Source organism: Hippoglossus stenolepis, chromosome 20 (assembly GCF_022539355.2).
Source record: "Hippoglossus stenolepis isolate QCI-W04-F060 chromosome 20, HSTE1.2, whole genome shotgun sequence".
Lineage (NCBI taxonomy): Eukaryota > Metazoa > Chordata > Actinopteri > Pleuronectiformes > Pleuronectidae > Hippoglossus > Hippoglossus stenolepis.
In genome coordinates, this window is record NC_061502.1 from 4947339 (window position 1) to 4963535 (window position 16197).

The 16197-nt window shown below is 42.8% G+C and overlaps 3 protein-coding genes and 1 non-coding gene across 4 annotated transcripts; 3 read left to right on the forward strand and 1 right to left on the reverse strand.

Annotated features, from left to right (window-relative positions):
• The first annotated feature begins 9 nt into the window (after positions 1-9).
• ints9 (integrator complex subunit 9) lies at positions 10-9976 on the forward strand. The gene is made up of 17 exons (XM_035143397.2): positions 10-133; positions 479-606; positions 754-814; positions 995-1057; positions 1414-1553; positions 1737-1823; positions 2037-2157; positions 2897-3031; positions 3724-3835; positions 4036-4216; positions 4558-4618; positions 4936-5107; positions 5224-5348; positions 7066-7233; positions 7530-7628; positions 7866-8003; positions 8505-9976. Exons 1-17 carry the CDS (start codon positions 125-127, stop codon positions 8679-8681), a joined length of 1977 nt encoding a protein of 658 aa, XP_034999288.1. The 5' UTR covers positions 10-124; the 3' UTR covers positions 8682-9976.
• On the reverse strand, positions 9765-13870 carry glrx5 (glutaredoxin 5 homolog (S. cerevisiae)). Its single transcript, XM_035143403.2, has 2 exons — positions 13465-13870; positions 9765-11865 (listed from the first exon to the last, which is right to left on the reverse strand). Exons 1-2 carry the CDS (start codon positions 13760-13762, stop codon positions 11693-11695), a joined length of 471 nt encoding a protein of 156 aa, XP_034999294.2. The 5' UTR covers positions 13763-13870; the 3' UTR covers positions 9765-11692.
• An 814-nt stretch (positions 13871-14684) lies between these two features.
• prkrip1 (PRKR interacting protein 1) lies at positions 14685-15918 on the forward strand. Its single transcript, XM_035143402.2, has one exon. The coding sequence runs from the start codon at positions 14959-14961 to the stop codon at positions 15520-15522; it is 564 nt and encodes a 187-aa protein (XP_034999293.1). The 5' UTR covers positions 14685-14958; the 3' UTR covers positions 15523-15918.
• A 46-nt stretch (positions 15919-15964) lies between these two features.
• LOC118099960 lies at positions 15965-16192 on the forward strand. Its single transcript, XR_004694392.2, has one exon. It is a non-coding gene; the product is annotated as a small Cajal body-specific RNA 13 (non-coding RNA).
• The last annotated feature ends 5 nt before the right edge of the window (positions 16193-16197 follow it).

A 16197-nucleotide genomic window follows, 5' to 3' on the forward strand; every position in this document is an offset into this window, starting at 1 on the left:
TGTAGGGGGCGGCATCGTGCGACCGTCACATAAACAAAGCGGAGACAAGGGAAACAGTGTGGAAGGATGCCGTGCAGGCTGTCTTTAAACTAATCTTTAAACTCAGCCGTCATTTGTGATAAAAATGAAATTGGTGAGTAAACGTGGCAACAGTAAAGAGCACAGTTAATGTTTAAATAGACAAAAACCCTATTTGTCAATAAAAGCCTGTTAGCAAATCGTTTAAGGGGCTAAAACCTCCCTGTCTATTTCTCTGGGGTTAGCAAGGCAGCTAACAGTTAACTGTGTAAGCTACATACGCGGTTATTAGAGTCAACTGGTTCATCTACATAATGAGACTATACACACACACACACACACACACTGGCAGAATCTCCACCCTGTACTTTAACGATTCACCCTGCTTCTAAAAACGTGCACAGTGCTGTTGGTACGTAGATATTTTATTCCTCTTCGTGTTTCGTTCCCCCTCCTGCAGTACTGTCTGTCAGGTCACCCCACATTGCCCTGCAATGTCCTCAAGTTCAAATCCACCACCATCATGCTGGACTGTGGGCTGGACACCACGTCTGTCCTCAACTTCCTGCCCCTTCCTCTGGTGCACAGGTGAGTCCCTGTTATCAACGGTGCTGTCTGGGTTTTGAAGCGTATGTTTTTGTATCATATACAGTGAGGTGCTAAACTTTTGTACTTTTCTTTATTCTTAGTCTATATACTTTTGCTTTGAATACAAAATGCTTTTGTCCTTCTTAGCCCGAGACTCTCCAAGCTGCCGGGCTGGGTCTCCAAGGATGGAAATGTAAACTTGGAGAAGGTACGAGCAGCTGTTTTTAGTGTGTTTGCTCCACTGAGAATTAAACTGTACCTCTATGTGAGGGCATCTTAAGTAGTTTCTGTATATCTCTATTTCTGTCAAGTGTTAATGTATTAAGAATCATCCACAATGATGCCCCTCAAAAGTAAACAAGCTGCGTCCTTCCTTCCATGTGTCCAGGAGCTGAAGGAATGTGCAAAGCGGGTGTTTGTGGATTCTCAGCCTGAGTTCTGTCTCCCTGAGGTAGGAAACCCAGCCGCCTCACATAATACAAATGTGGTAATGATAAATGAAAAATGTATAATTTGTTTGCACGAAGGATTCATGTAAAAGAAGATGATTTGTAGTTGTGTTTATCAGACTATTTCATTTTTAAATCAAGACTAGACCCACATTTAGTTAATCATTTAGGTACATTTTACCCAGTAAGGATATGATCAATAACATTATCTATAATATTGACTTTGGTAAAGAACATGTGATTGAAACAGTTATTTTCCATTTACATGAACTTCTATTAAAATATGAATTATAATAAATAATATCCTTGATATATGTATTTAATCTGATGAAATTGTTTTTTTTTTAATCAACCACAGAAAGAACTGCTGGATCTATCTAATATTGATGTCATCCTAATTTCCAACTATCACTGTATGATGGCTCTGCCCTACATCACTGAACACACAGGCTTCACAGGAACAGTGTATGCCACAGAACCCACTCTGCAGATTGGCAGGTAAGGACGCATCCAGATGTCTAAACCACTTTATATTGTTTTTGTGTACTGTTTACTCAAATGAGTTTGGATAATAATGTATTCACGCTTGGGTACTTTATTGGTGTCATATCTTGATCCATTAGACAGCCCCTGGGCTTTCAAACATTTAAGAAAAGCTGCTTCTTTCTGTTCTTCCCTCAGACTCCTGATGGAGGAGTTAGTGAACTTCATGGAAAGAGTTCCCAAAGCCCAGTCTGCCACCTGCTGGAAAAACAAGGAATTACAAAGGTGGGTAAAGAATAATACAGATAAAGAATTCATATAAAAAAAGAGTCCATTACAAATGGTTGGAGGTTTGGAAAATATTTGTCTTCAGTTTCACTTGTCTCGGTTTGATTTTAATGACAATTAATAAAAAAAAGAAACGTACTGAAAAACCCTTTGGCAGATGCTTTTAACTTGATACAAAATAACATAAATAAATTGTTTTTGGTGTATCAGGATGCTCCCAGGTCCTTTGAAGGATGCGGTGGACGTGTGGGCCTGGAAGCGATGCTACAGTATGCTGGAGGTGAACTCTGCTCTTAGTAAAGTGCAGCTTGTTGGCTATTCACAGAAAGTGGTAAGAACATCCTTTGTCCCTCTCATTCTATTCCCAAAAATTAATCTGGATAATAGTCTTTTTCTCCCATTAATTAATTCACAAAGATCTCTAACCTAGCACCCCTTGCCATGCTGTCTGTCTGTCTCTCTCACTTGCACCCACCTGCAGGCAGCTACCACACACACACACACACCACCACAGAAAGAATCCAAGTCTTAGAGTAGTAACACTCAAAACTCTGAAACTTAAAAATGAAAGGGAAAAGTTTGTAGTTTTCAATGTTAATGTTTTTCACATGTTTTCCTCTTGGTTTAGCTCCCAGTACAGGGGTCTGGCCCAGCTCTCTGTTTAAAGGGTCTGAGTCCATAGCCATAAAGAACATTATTCTAATAGTGCTTCAAAGACAGATTAAGCTGGTGGGGAGGAGACTCACCTATCTTCCAACTGCCTACATCCAAACTCCTATCCTGCTTCCACTGATGAAGCTCCTAACAGAGTAACTCTTTGACTTAGATACATCTATCTGTCACACTGGTTAATGGCAGCTCTCCTCTTATAGATGGTAAATTGCTAGGAATTAAAGTTTAGAGACCATGTGAGGTTCCAAGGATCTGTTTTATTTATTGGCTAAATCAACTTAGTTAAACACATTTTGGCACAGAATTATGCTTGTTAATGCTACCAAATAGCTGTATCTGTCCTCTTTCTGTTTTTCTATATTTTTGTGTTGTCATGGTGATAACTTCTTTCTCTCCAGGAGCTGTTTGGAGCTGTTCAGGTTTCCCCCTTAAGTTCTGGTTACTCGTTGGGCAGCTCTAACTGGATCATTCAGTCTCATCATGAGAAAGTGGCCTATGTGTCGGGTTCATCCCTCCTCACCACACATCCACAGGTAGGTCAACAGGAATATAGAGGGATGAAATGACACATGGGGTCATTGTAAAACCTGTAATGACCAAGAATTTGATTTTGTCAAAAGTGTGCAATCGGATGTGTGATGGATGTAAACTGCATTGGAAAGAAATCATCTTCAAATGATCTTCAAACTGGAAAGATCAAACTCTTCTCATGTGTCTCAGTTTTTCTCACCTTGTGCTTGTGTTGTCTAGTTTAAGAGCATTTTTGTGAAAGTAATGGCAAACACTGTTTATTCAATGCTTGAGTGCATACATGGTGAACAAATACAAAATATGTTAAACCGCATTCTTATTTCAGTTAGTTTGTATTTGTCTGTGTTTGGAATCACTCTTACATTCATGCATTCACTAGTACAACAGTAATTTTTGCATCCTTAGGATCCATTGTAGGATTGTTGGCATAAAGAAGTAAACTAGCTTCGGACACTTGCTTTTTTTTCCTTCCATGATGGGAAATTTCAAGGGCTGTCGAAAGAGAATACATTTCACACAGAAGAAATAAATAATAGGTTAAGAATAAACAAGGCCTTTTGTTCCAGTGAGGTTGGCAAAGAGATTTTTGAGAGCGTTTCTGTCATATAAACATGGGACTGGGACTGAAAGGAGATGTGTTCAGTTTTCATTGGTCTGATTAATATTTTAAGTATCTCCTCTTCTCTTCTCCTAGCCGATGGACCAAAGCTCATTGAAGAACAGTGATGTTTTGATTCTGACAGGCCTCACCCAGATGCCAACTGCCAACCCAGACGGCATGCTGGGAGAATTCTGCAGTAACCTGGGTACATTTATATTTATTAGATAGATCTCAGTCAGTTTATTAAGGAAGTAGGTGTCTAAATAAAAATGTGTGATACTTTCATGCCGTAAAGTGGAAATAAATGATAATAATGGTTTGTCCCTAAACATTGTTTAATTAATTGAGGAATAACATTGTATGTGCTCATTTTTGTTGGTATTTATATTTGTCTTTTACCTGTAGCCATGACTATTCGTGCTGGAGGCAACGTGCTGGTTCCGTGCTACTCCTCAGGAGTGATATACGACCTGCTGGAGTGTCTGTACCAGTTCATCGAGAGTGCCAGCCTGGGCACCACACCCTTCTACTTCATCTCACCAGTCGCCAACAGCTCCCTGGAGTTCTCTCAGATCTTTGCTGAGTGGTGAGCAGTTGTTTTATCAAAATGTACTTAATCTAAAAAATCTGATGATGATGGAGACAAAATCAAACATCTCAAGAAATGGCTGCTGTGTGAATATGATCTATTGCTGGTGAAGTCAGGTACCTACTTATTGTTGATTGCAGCAATACTAATTCACTGATTGTGATTTTCTGGCAATGTGCTTTACAGCATGTTGTTGTGTCTGTGAAATATAACTACAGTACTGGTACAGCACAGTCAAACACTCTCCCGTCTACACCCATGCTGATTGTTGATTGCTCACAGGATCATTCTGGGATGTCATGATTTGGGTTTTGATAATTCCCGTTTGATCATTTCAGGCTCTGTCACAACAAGCAATCAAAGGTGTATCTCCCAGAGCCTCCGTTCCCTCACGCTGAGGTGAGTCCTACTGCTGCTGTGTATCATCTTTGAACCAGTCAAATACTGTGTTAAACAGGAGATTTTTATCAGAATAGTTATTTAATTAAAACGATGTATGCAACCAGTGTCTTCAAACAAACTGTCCATATTTTTAACTATAAGTAGTTACTATGGACGGTATAGGAAGGATTGCAAGATTTTAAGTATATGGCATTTCAAACAAAGGCTAAATGAGATTTGTGTATTTGATGTTGCCTTGAGCTTGTTGGGTGAGCTTGGCAGAAACACTGATGTCGGCTTCTATCTTACACTTTCTGTGTTGTTGGATGTTTCAGCTGATCCAAACCAATAAGCTGAAACACTACCCCAGTATTCACGGAGACTTCAGCATCGAGTTCCGTCAGCCGTGTGTGGTTTTCACCGGCCATCCCTCTCTGCGCTTCGGGGACGTGGTTCACTTCATGGAGCTGTGGGGCAAGTCCAGCCTCAACACCATCATCTTTACGGGTAACTTACAAACACGGCTGTACCATAAACTACACGTGACTGAGAAGATGTCATCATGTGATTATGAAACAGACATGTTGCTTCTAAAAGATTGCGTCTTCATTTCTGGTCACCAGAGCCAGACTTCTCCTACCTCGATGCCCTGGCTCCCTACCAGCCGCTGGCCATGAAGTGTGTTTACTGTCCCATTGACACACGGCTCAACTTCCACCAAGTATCAAAGCTGCTGAAGGAAGTCCAGGTATGTTGTTTACACTGAATTGCCATGTTAGAATCCCATTCACAAACTAGTCACTCAGTAGTGTACACACCTCTGCCAAGACCCAACAGTCCCTTTTATGAAACCACATTCAAATTCACTAGATCCAGATTTTTATTTAGATCTGTACAAAATTGCACACACTCATAAATATCAGTTCCCTAAACAAGTCTGGCATTTTTCATCAAAATCAATGAGGTGTTCCTTGAGAAATCCACCACCCAATCTCCCAATGTTATAGAAAAAAAAAAAAAATGCCTCTGCCCCCTGATCTGTAACCCCACCAAAATGTTATGCCATCCACGCTGGGCCATGATCCACCCCTGTATAAAATTTCATGGAAATCAGTTGAGTAATTTGTTTGCTTAATCCTGCTAAGAATCTAACAAACACATCATTCTGTGTCGGAGGTAGTAATAAGGTTGTTTACTGTCAGCACTTTTTCCACAGGGAGCATTAAAGTAAATATGCAGATGTAGTAAATGTATTACACCAACATGTTATGATTTGAGTTCATCGAGGGAGTCTCACAAACATGAGTTTGTGAATTGGTAAATAGATGATAATGACTGGGAAGCATCAGGATTGTGTTGCTCAGAAATAGCTGCTCTCGTGGGTTGTTTTTCCACACAACACTGGTAAAAAGAGGGATGTGCAACGAGCAAGTAATGACTGAATGAGTCAGAATCAGTCCTGTGGGTGAAACTATAGAGTCTTTTCACACACCATGTTAACATGAAATGACACAGTTAATAGGTCTCTAATCATATTTACTAATGATCTGATCTATTTCTGTACAGAAACATAATGAATGTGAACAATAACCTGTTTTTACCTGCTATTTCTTAACATGAAAAATTGGTAAACAATCAAATCTATTATTCTGGCGACATTATTTTAGATTATTTACTTGTATAGTTAAAAGGATTGAGTAAACGTGGTAAAGTTCTCAGGTATGAAGACCACGATGAGAGGGTGAAAATGTTGAAATATATTCAAAACTGTAATAAATGCGTTGTGGAGAATTCAAAATTGTGTACTAGAGTGTGGAAATCCGACCTGAGCCCATCGGGTCGGGTTCGGAAAAACGTTTTGAAATGATATTTTGGGTTGAAGTCTGGTTCGGTCACGTTGGCTGGGCTATCTGCTTAATCTTTTTCCACAGCACATGTCTGTAATCTGGGAAAACCTCGGGCTCAGGTCGGGTTCGGACACAAAACACAGAGTCTCTGTTGGGTTTGGGTCGAGATTCATTCGTTTTCTTTAGGGATTCGGATGAGTTGCACCTTTGAGCTGCATTCTATTGTGAACCCTTCATGCACAGTATCTGTTTGTGATAATTAATTGTTTAAACATCAAGCAAACATATTCCTGGTACATTTTCTGCTACACACCTACCTCATATAACTGCGATCACATTGCAATTCAACTCCCATGTTCTCTAAACTTTAATGCTTTTCAAATTAACCAAGATTAAGAAAATAATTTTATCTTTAATAGCCTGGATTATTATCTAAACCACTTTGGAACAGGGCCCTGCTTTATCTTTAACCGTAGTTAAAAACCTATAACAACAAATTTGAGGATGAAAGTAAAGACTCAAAAGTTAAACGGTGGACCTTCTGCTACATGAGCAGCACACGGGCCCTGTGAAGCTACCAGGACTTGATCCCTTGTTCCCTGTGTTTCCCTCTGGCAGCCCCTCCATGTGGTGTGTCCAGAGCAGTACACCCAGCCTCCACTCACCCAGTCCCACCGCTCCGATCTGATGCTGGAGCTGCAGCCCCCCCCTATGCCCTACAGACGCTGCTCGGTGCTCAACCTGCCCTTCAGACGCCGCTACGAACGTGTCTACATCCTTCCTGAGGTGAGCCACAGCACAGCAGCAGCAACTCGCATGAATATATTCTTCTTCAACTTATCTAGTTAAAGGGCGTAATAAAGTCAGTGGACTGTGTTGAATAAAAGATAAAACCAGCACCTTCAGAGGCAGATGGTGAGTGAATCTTTTAAAGTCTCTGGTGTTTTCAGGAAACAATGACATATGGGGAATAAGAAGCTGCCAGAATTCAAGATTGAAATGCATTATGTAAATATTTAGACTCCTGTCAGAAAGCAGGTGGCCAATTTTCATGTGTTTAAGTCTGATTGTCCCGTTCCAAGCTGGCCAACTCCCTGGTGCCCTCTGAGGTGAAGCCTGGCATCTCCGTGGCAACTGTGTCCGCTGTGCTACACTCCAAAGACAACAAGCACACGCTGCAGGTGAGTTGGTTGAGGGCGCACCATGAAATATCTACTTGGACGATGGAAGTTGTGTATTCTGTGACAGTCAGGCTACATCCATGCGACTACGTTGTACTACTACGCATGCCCAGTGTACGTGAGTGGTCCGTGCTCGTGTGGACAGAGATCGTGTGTTTGACAATGCCGTTTCAAACACAGTAGTATTGATGTAGCCTCAGCGCCAACTAACTGTTTTCTTTCATCCTGTGTTGCCAGTCGGTGCCCAAACCCCCTCCAGCACCCCCCAGCAAAAAGAGAAAGCGAGTGATGGAGGAGCCCCCTGTGGTGCAGGCCCCCAAACCCCTGCTGAGTGGAGCTGTGCCCCTTGAAGCTTTCCTGGCCACATTACAAAAGGTGTGAAAGCTGCACACATCGGTCTCAATGTTGTTTTTACAACAGCCAGCAGTTACAATTAATGTGTTATTTGCCTTCTTGTCATTGGAGGACATTTCACGCAGCTTTAGTATTCCCGCTTGAGCCCTGCATCTCATCCCATCTCACATTACAATCTCCCAATGGCCAAACATTACTGGGATTAGTACTTTACAGCAGAGAGCAGGGGTTTTACCACTGCAGATTTCAGGAAATAAAACTCAAAGACATTTTTTTATTTAATTAAATGTATAAGCATGTTCCTGCAATAACAGATTTTACTACTTCCCACTACTTTGACATTTCCATCAGAACTTTTTCGTTTGAATAGCCTATACCATCTGTTTTTTAATAGATCTTGGCGCACACATAAACTTTAGACCGGCATTTCTTATTCAAGCACCTGCAGGCATCCATCTTGCTGAACCAGGACAACAAAACACGCCATGTATGAAACATTTGTGTTCATGTCCTCATTTGCAGCATGGGATCTCAGAGGTGAAAGTGGAGGAGACGGCAGACGGACACATCCTGCACCTGCAGGCTGACGACACGCTGATCCAGCTGGAGGAGGACGGGACGCACATCGTTTGTGACAACAACGAGCCGCTGCGCACCACGCTCAGAGACCTGGTTCTGCGCTTCCTGCAGAAACTCTGACCCGACTCCTCTTCACAGCTCCTCCTCTCTGTTGGTTTTTAAACAGTGTTCCTGCTTTATTGTGGGACTGTGGACAGCAACAGAATCGTCATGAGAGAGGATGAGACTCTCACCTCAGTCATATTTAACACTGTAACAATTACAATGGTCTCATTGTAAAGTCCAGTTAAATTTTGTAAAATAATATTTTGTATTAAAAGATTTTTCAAAGAATGCTCAACATCCTCTCAGTGATTCTTTCATCACTAAAGAAAGTGTAAAACGTCTAAATAACAATGCAGAGACCATCTGTCATGAGGTTTTCCAAAGGAGGAAGTAAAAAGAAAAACCGAACCACAAACTGTAAGTTTCCTCTGGGTTTACTCATCTAAATATCACTTCCAATTCCCTTAATGCAACTTTATAATTTGCATTGGCTCCATTACAATTGAAAACCAGATGTCATCTTGTCAGTTTGTGAGCAACTCATTAGCGGGAGATCCTGAAAATTCCCAGATGTGGTAGCATCTGTCTACAAAATGTTCTTAATTGTGTCTTAATAAAGTTCTCAGTTTATACTTTCAGAAGCGAACGGCTCAATCCTGTGCTTCTCCATCTTTTTCACAGGAGACATTTCATCATCATGGCAGGAAGGCACTGGTCTCTATAGTAAAATGAAACATGACAGTATTTGGTTAAGATTCTTCAGTTTTAGGGTCCATGAATGTGACTTACAGAGAAGCTTGGATACACAGTTTATTAGTAATATGTGCTTTCCCCTCTACGGCAGGTCAACGTGTCTGCTGTGAAGGAGCCTCTCAAACTGCTGCGACTGGCAGTTCTGTGTATCCTGTGATAAGCGATGATCCCTATCTGAGCTGTTTGGAGGTTTGAAATGATCCAAAGCATGAAGATAAACTGAGCTTAGCAGGTAGCACCTTTATCTGGCTCACACGTGGTAGAATGTGTGGCCCCTGTTCACTGAGAGCAGATAGAGATTTAACAGCTGATGGTTTTACAAAGTCAATGTGCCAATAGATCAGATTTACTATTCACACAATTAAAAAGTCCTTGGCCGTTTTTCAAATAAAAACAGGTTGCATGTTATTTGTCACAAAATATTTAATTGGCGTAGGGTTTACATGCAGCTAAAATACATTTAATAATATGCTTTCAATGTACAATATCTTACAGCGTACTACATGACCATTGCTTTGATAATACAACTGTGTGCAGCAGGAGGAACACCTACAGGAGGATTGATAAAGATCACAACGTTCTTAGGCTGAAGGAGAGATAACTCAAAGTAACAAAAAGAAAAAAACATCTCCCCCACCCCTCACACAAGAAAAGGAAACACTCCACACATTCACGGACAGATAGACAGTCTCCAACATATTCAACATATCAGGCATTTTCAAGTTTGTTGCGTTTCTGTCGACGTTAAAACAGGGGGGGCACATTTAGGATGGGGATCCTGGCAGGAAGAACAGATAGAAGGCAAATTTAGAAGCTACTGACAGTGCATGTCTGTGATGTCAGTGACAGTCTGGTCCATGTCTGGTTTACCTTCACCACTAAACCCAATTCACGCGTGATGTCATTGGACAGCATTTACATTAAACCATCAGCTGTACTGTCTGTCCCCTGTTCCTCCTCCAGGTGAACTGTGCTTGCTGGCAGTGTATTCAGAAGGTTTGTGGTGTGACCCAAGATAAAGCATCAGTAACACCTTCACTTATATCTTGTTGCACCCTGAGAGTCACTTGGTCTTGATGACTGTGGCTTTAGAAAACAGATGGACAATAGAGGTAGCAGGGATTGGAAAGGCCTGGATAAGAAAGGTTACCAGCAGTTTTGTGTTAAACCAGTTAAAACACCGGTAGGGAACCAAACAGTGGAAGTCCAACCTCAATGATTCTCCAACACGATAGTCGGACATCAATTTTTGTATTTGCTGTGACTGGAGCAACGATGATGACTTAACATTGTTGTTTTTTTAAAACACATCTTTTAGGATACAATTTTGAATTTGGTGAAATTAGATATTAAAGAAGCAAGAGAACAAAAATCTAAGCTTTCCCTGCCTGTGTGATAAGAAAATATTAAATAATATTAAAGCTATGATCACAATTTTCACAACGGATCAGAAGATTTTGTGCAACATTAAAAAAGGGGGGTGGCAAAGCATCTCTTCTCTTCTCTATGAACCTGTTGTCTTGGCTCTGTGGCCCACGACTGTTTGGTTCCCTCTCACAGCAACAGTCTGACCAGCAGGCAGCGGTTCTCAGTGGAAGAGAAGCTGTTAATACCCACTGTGCACTATTTGCCCAGCACCAGACTTATTAAAGTTAACAGCTAGCTGGTGAGCAGAGTGGTGCATGTAGCAGCTGGAGGGTCGGAGGGGTTTTTTTCAGGAGTGCGTGGCGACCACAACAGAGATAGAAGAAGAGTGAACATTTGCCTTATGTTAATCTGAGTGACCAGAAATGGAAGTCAAGGAGAATGCCAATGAGTTTGCCATATAAAACATAAAATGTGATAATAGGTCAGTGTATTGGTTTGTTATTTGAATCTTCTGCCCCCAAAGTGGCCAAACAATGTGTCTGCAGCTTTACAGTCGAGGTGAGGATTGTAGTACAGATGTATTTTAGGTAAAACAGCTTTGGAATCCCTGTGAAGACATTGTCAACTCATTTCTTCCAATATTTAGTTCCCCACCTGTCAGGTACATGATCTGTGCACATTAAGAGGAGTTACTCAGAGTATAAACAGTGCAGAGGGAGCTCTGTATCACACGTAGCTATTTATGGGTATGGAACACTCTAAAGCATATATATTCCTGACTCAAGATAAAGTGCAGCCACTAAAATAGTTTACACTTGTCACCTTCATCTGCCCTCAGAGTTTGCTTTTCCCATGGCTGCCTACAGACTTGATTCATATGTGACCATATGAGTGGGGGGGGGGGGATTCAACTTGATAAACGTGTCCTCTGTGTAGTCAGCTCTTCTGAAGTTTGTACTCGTCCTCTACTTGGACTCTTTCTCAGTTTCCAGCAGTTCAGAGCGGATTCCCAGCTTCTTGAACTCCTCCACCAGATCTCCATTCTGGTGCATCTGGAGCAGGATGTCGCAGCCTCCCACAAACTCGCCGTTGAAGTACACCTGGGGGATCGTGGGCCAGTTGGAGAACACCTTGATTCCTGGGGAAGGCAGACGGCATTATTGTGAGTGTGACATACACAACAATGGATATCGCATTTAAGGTCAAACAAAGTACTGGCAGATGGTGCCTTTTGGGTTCCCCCTTCAAAAAGAGTAGTTTGTATGATAAAAACACAAGAACAGAGTGGTTTAACATGGACAGTGATAGCCACCATAACAGAAACAAATGACTACAGCCAAGGCCAATACAAAGAAACAAAGATAGTAAATGTTTATGTGTGAAGCCAAAGCATCTCGATCGCCACCTGGTGGCTGGCTGCAGTACAAGGCATAAACCTGGGCTGAAGTAAAAAGTTAAAATACACAATAAATATGTTTCTTAAAGATTTATGGTCATTCTCACATGGTTAATTTTCCCTTTAAGTATTTAATTAGTTATTTGATGCTATACAAAAGGGGTGAAACATCATGTTTACAGCTGGGACTGACTTGTGCTTGACCTTGCTCCATCCCCCAAATCACTCCTGCGTAGTCTCTGGCTCTAAATGACGTCTTGGGTGCGAGACGGCAGCATTTGTATCTGGTATATTATGGCTTCATATGATCATAGATGATTGTGTGTGAGATGGATGAAGCCGACTGTGTTGCCTTTTAAGTAAAAACTTAGCTGGTTCAAAGATGAGTTTACTCATCACAAGCACATCTTCGCCTTGTTGTTGTTGTTGTTGTTGTACAGTTTGGAGTCTTGGGGGACTCGTGAAATAGCAAATGCTCAATCTGTGGATTTCCCTGTTTAGTAATGCATTTGCTAAAAGGTTGTTTTAGTTTTGATCTATTCCATCAGCTGCGAGGACAACACCAGACTTTGAGAAACGAGGCCATTTACATTCACTTTCAGGGAATGTTGAGTTTCTGGCCCTCTTCCACCCTGTATATCTGACCCCTGTACACCCAGATCTGCTTTTGTATCACTTGGGGGCGACACGATTGCTTTTAGCCAGGACTGTGCAACACTGTCCCACAATCAGTTATTATTAGACATAAAGTTGTTTGGCTTTTGAGGAAGTGACAGTTTATAGCTTTACAGCATGGCGGTAAATAGCTTGTACTCTGGCCTCTGTGTGCTGCTGTTGTTTATCAAGATATTACATAGCACCATGTGTCCCCATTTAACCCCTAGATGAGTCTGAGTTTGCTGGCATGTCCACACAGCTGTTACACCACAAGCCTGAACTGACAACCCCCCCTCCCCCCTCCATTTAAGTACACATATCTGCTGCCACCATTTGAAGGAGGGAAAGTATGAGGAGTTTTGCTGAAAGCCTCGTATATTACAGATGTTGTCCCGTGTGTGTGGAGGAGCCGCACCCTGTGGTGCTGCTGCACAACACTGATAAACCCAGACCACTTCGAATGAACCGCAGATCCACTGACCGCCGCGGATACAACCGGTTAGACTTGATCACACTGAAGTGTTGGAGCAGGAAACATGGCTGACAGGTGCTAACATTGACACGGACACTAGTTCAACTTTGTAAACACAATCTATCTCCAGCTCCACTGTCACCAAGTCTCCAGTCGAAGTGACGGGTGACAACTTTCCGCCGCCATGCGAGGATCGCTCCGCTCCACTTCACCTTCTCTCAGCTCCTGGTCGTCCAGCACGTTGTAGGCAGCGTAGTCGTCCACTCCGTGCATCCGGAGGATCTGCACCACCGCGTTACTGAAGCCGCACATGGGCTGAGCCGGTGTCCCCTTGATGAACACCACCACCTTGTCCTTCGTCACCTTCTCGCCAAGGTCCTTCTGGACGTCCGCCGCCGCCGCGCACAGGAGCCGCCGGCCCGGGGCCGACCACACGTCGGCTGGCCTGGGCCCGTAGACCGCGGCCCCGAACCGGAGACACCGAGCTGTGGCTCTGATGAAGCTGTTCATGGCCTCGGGTTAGTTCTGTGTTTAAAAGAGCAGGAGAGATGTCGGTAGAAAGCGGAATAACTTCAAGTCAGTTACTCAACACACTTAATACTGGAGGAGGGCGGGACCTGGACGCTGATTGGATAGCTACGCCCACACAACGTCTAATCTGATATGCAGTTGGTAGAGCCAGACGTCAATTACATTAGTAATCGATAGAATTCTACTCAAACTGACAAACAAATAACAATAAAATAATATAACCACATATACAGAATAATCAGAATTTTTTTTCTTGAGAGAAAAGCTAATATTATAAAAGTAAAACAATTATTTCCGGGTTACGGAAGCCTTCAAGAACTTCCGGGTCGACTTCAGCTAGCAGGAAGTAGTAATGGCGAGATGAAGCTTCATGAAGCATTGAAGCTTTCCATCAGATGGGTCCACTCATGGGCCGAAGCTTCATGGTGCTTCATTTGCTCTACTGGGCCATCAAGTGGACAATAAATGTAAAACAGGCAGAGTGATTATAATGACACCATGGCTTTGGCGTGTGACGCTTTGAATTGAATAAATGAATGAATGATGTTTGTGATGCCAATACATACATTATGAACTTATTAATATGGTGTCTGTCTTTATGATACAATGGCGGGGTCAAAAGGGAAAGTGGAAACAAATTGAGCAGAGGGTTGTGATGTGAATGTGCTTGTGTTACTTGTAACATGTAACACGTAAAATAGGGACAACATTTTATTCATTTTTATTTAAAAATAACAACTTTTCCACAGTGCTGGGTTTCAGCCGGTTTCTTTTTTTTTTGCAAACAAACGCGCAATAAAGTCCCAAGTCCACACCATGTGAGGGGAGGGGGGGGCATTGCGTTTCGCTGCCCCTTATATTTCGAATCGCACGCCAAACCCGAGAACCATTTCCTGAATCAGTCACGTGGTACGGCCGGCTCGCGAGGCTTCGAACGTCACCACATACGTCATCAACACGAGCCTCGATACGCGCTTCACACAAATCTTCCTGGATTACTCGACACACGCTTCGAAGCCTCGACACGGAAAGATATACAGAATAATCCGAATTTGTTTTCTTCAGGGAAAAGCAAATATTAAAAAAGTAAAACAATTATTTCCGGGTTACGGAAGCCCTCAAGAACTTCCGGGTTGACTTCAGCTAGCAGGAAGTAAACTGCAATCGTTTGAAAGATGGCGGCGCACACGCAAAAGCATAACAAGCCGGGGAAAGCTGGGGGGAAAGAGGCCCAGCCTCTGATAATCGCCAAAACCCCGGCGGAGGAGCAGCGTCTGAAGCTGGAGAGGTTGATGCGCAACCCGGACAAGCTCGCTCCAATCCCAGACCGACTTAAAGAATGGAACCCGCGGGCTCCGCCGGAGTTCGTCCGGGACGTGATGGGCTCCAGCGCCGGCGCAGGCAGCGGCGAGTTCCACGTTTACCGGCACCTCCGCCGCAGAGAGTACCAGAGACAGGACTTCCTGGACAAGGTGGCAGAGAAGCAGGATAAGGACGTGGAGTATCTGGACAAGGTGGAGCTGAACAAGCTGGCGGCCGACGAGAGGACGGCCAAGCGCCGGAAGAAGCGCGATAAGATAAAGGAGAAGAAGCTGATGGCGAAGAAGGCGAAACTAGAAAGTAACAATAAGACGGAAGACGGCGCCGATAAGAGCTCAGACGACAGTGAAGAGGAGGATGAGGATAGAGAGGCTGAAGATGATGCTGAGACTCCGAGCTTCATCATGGGGAAGAAATAAGTGTGTCCTGCTGCTGAGGAGATCCCAAGAGACCCAGTGGAAAAGACAAAGACACATCAGTGGTGGACCCTGTGTTGCCACGGGACTGTTTGGACTGTCTAGTTTAAGAGACAAGACCCCACAATAGTCGTCAGTGTCCCAGTTTGAAAGAAAAGATCTTGAGACCCCTCTGATTCTTTTTGTAATCATTCGAGTGTTAGATCACACATTTCGGCTAATAGTCATATTTAGGGATTTCAATAATTTGCTGAAGTAGGATTGTTGGGAATTTTGTAATCTTCTATATATTTTGCAGCGTTGTCCATGTTTTTAATAAAAAAATCACCATGTACATAACATTACAGTGTTATTGAATTTGTTTTCAGTGAAGGTTGGTATTAAATGGCTGGTAAAAATTAAACTGTGTATACGGTGTATCTGCATTCTGTATGTAAGCAGCGTCTATGCAGCCTTGTGAGCCTGCCCCTTGCAAACCCTGTTGCCTGTGGGCCACAACAAGGCTGCAGAAAGCAACACAAAGAATGAAAAGGCGTGACTTCTCGAGGCTCGGGAGCTTCACGTGCGATGTTCCTTGGACAGACTCCTGCCTCCCACGGAGGTGGTGGTTTCGCTCTGTGGCCATCACCTTTCTTGAGGCAGGTAGAGCAAAGAAAGGGAAAAAAAAAAAAATGGCAG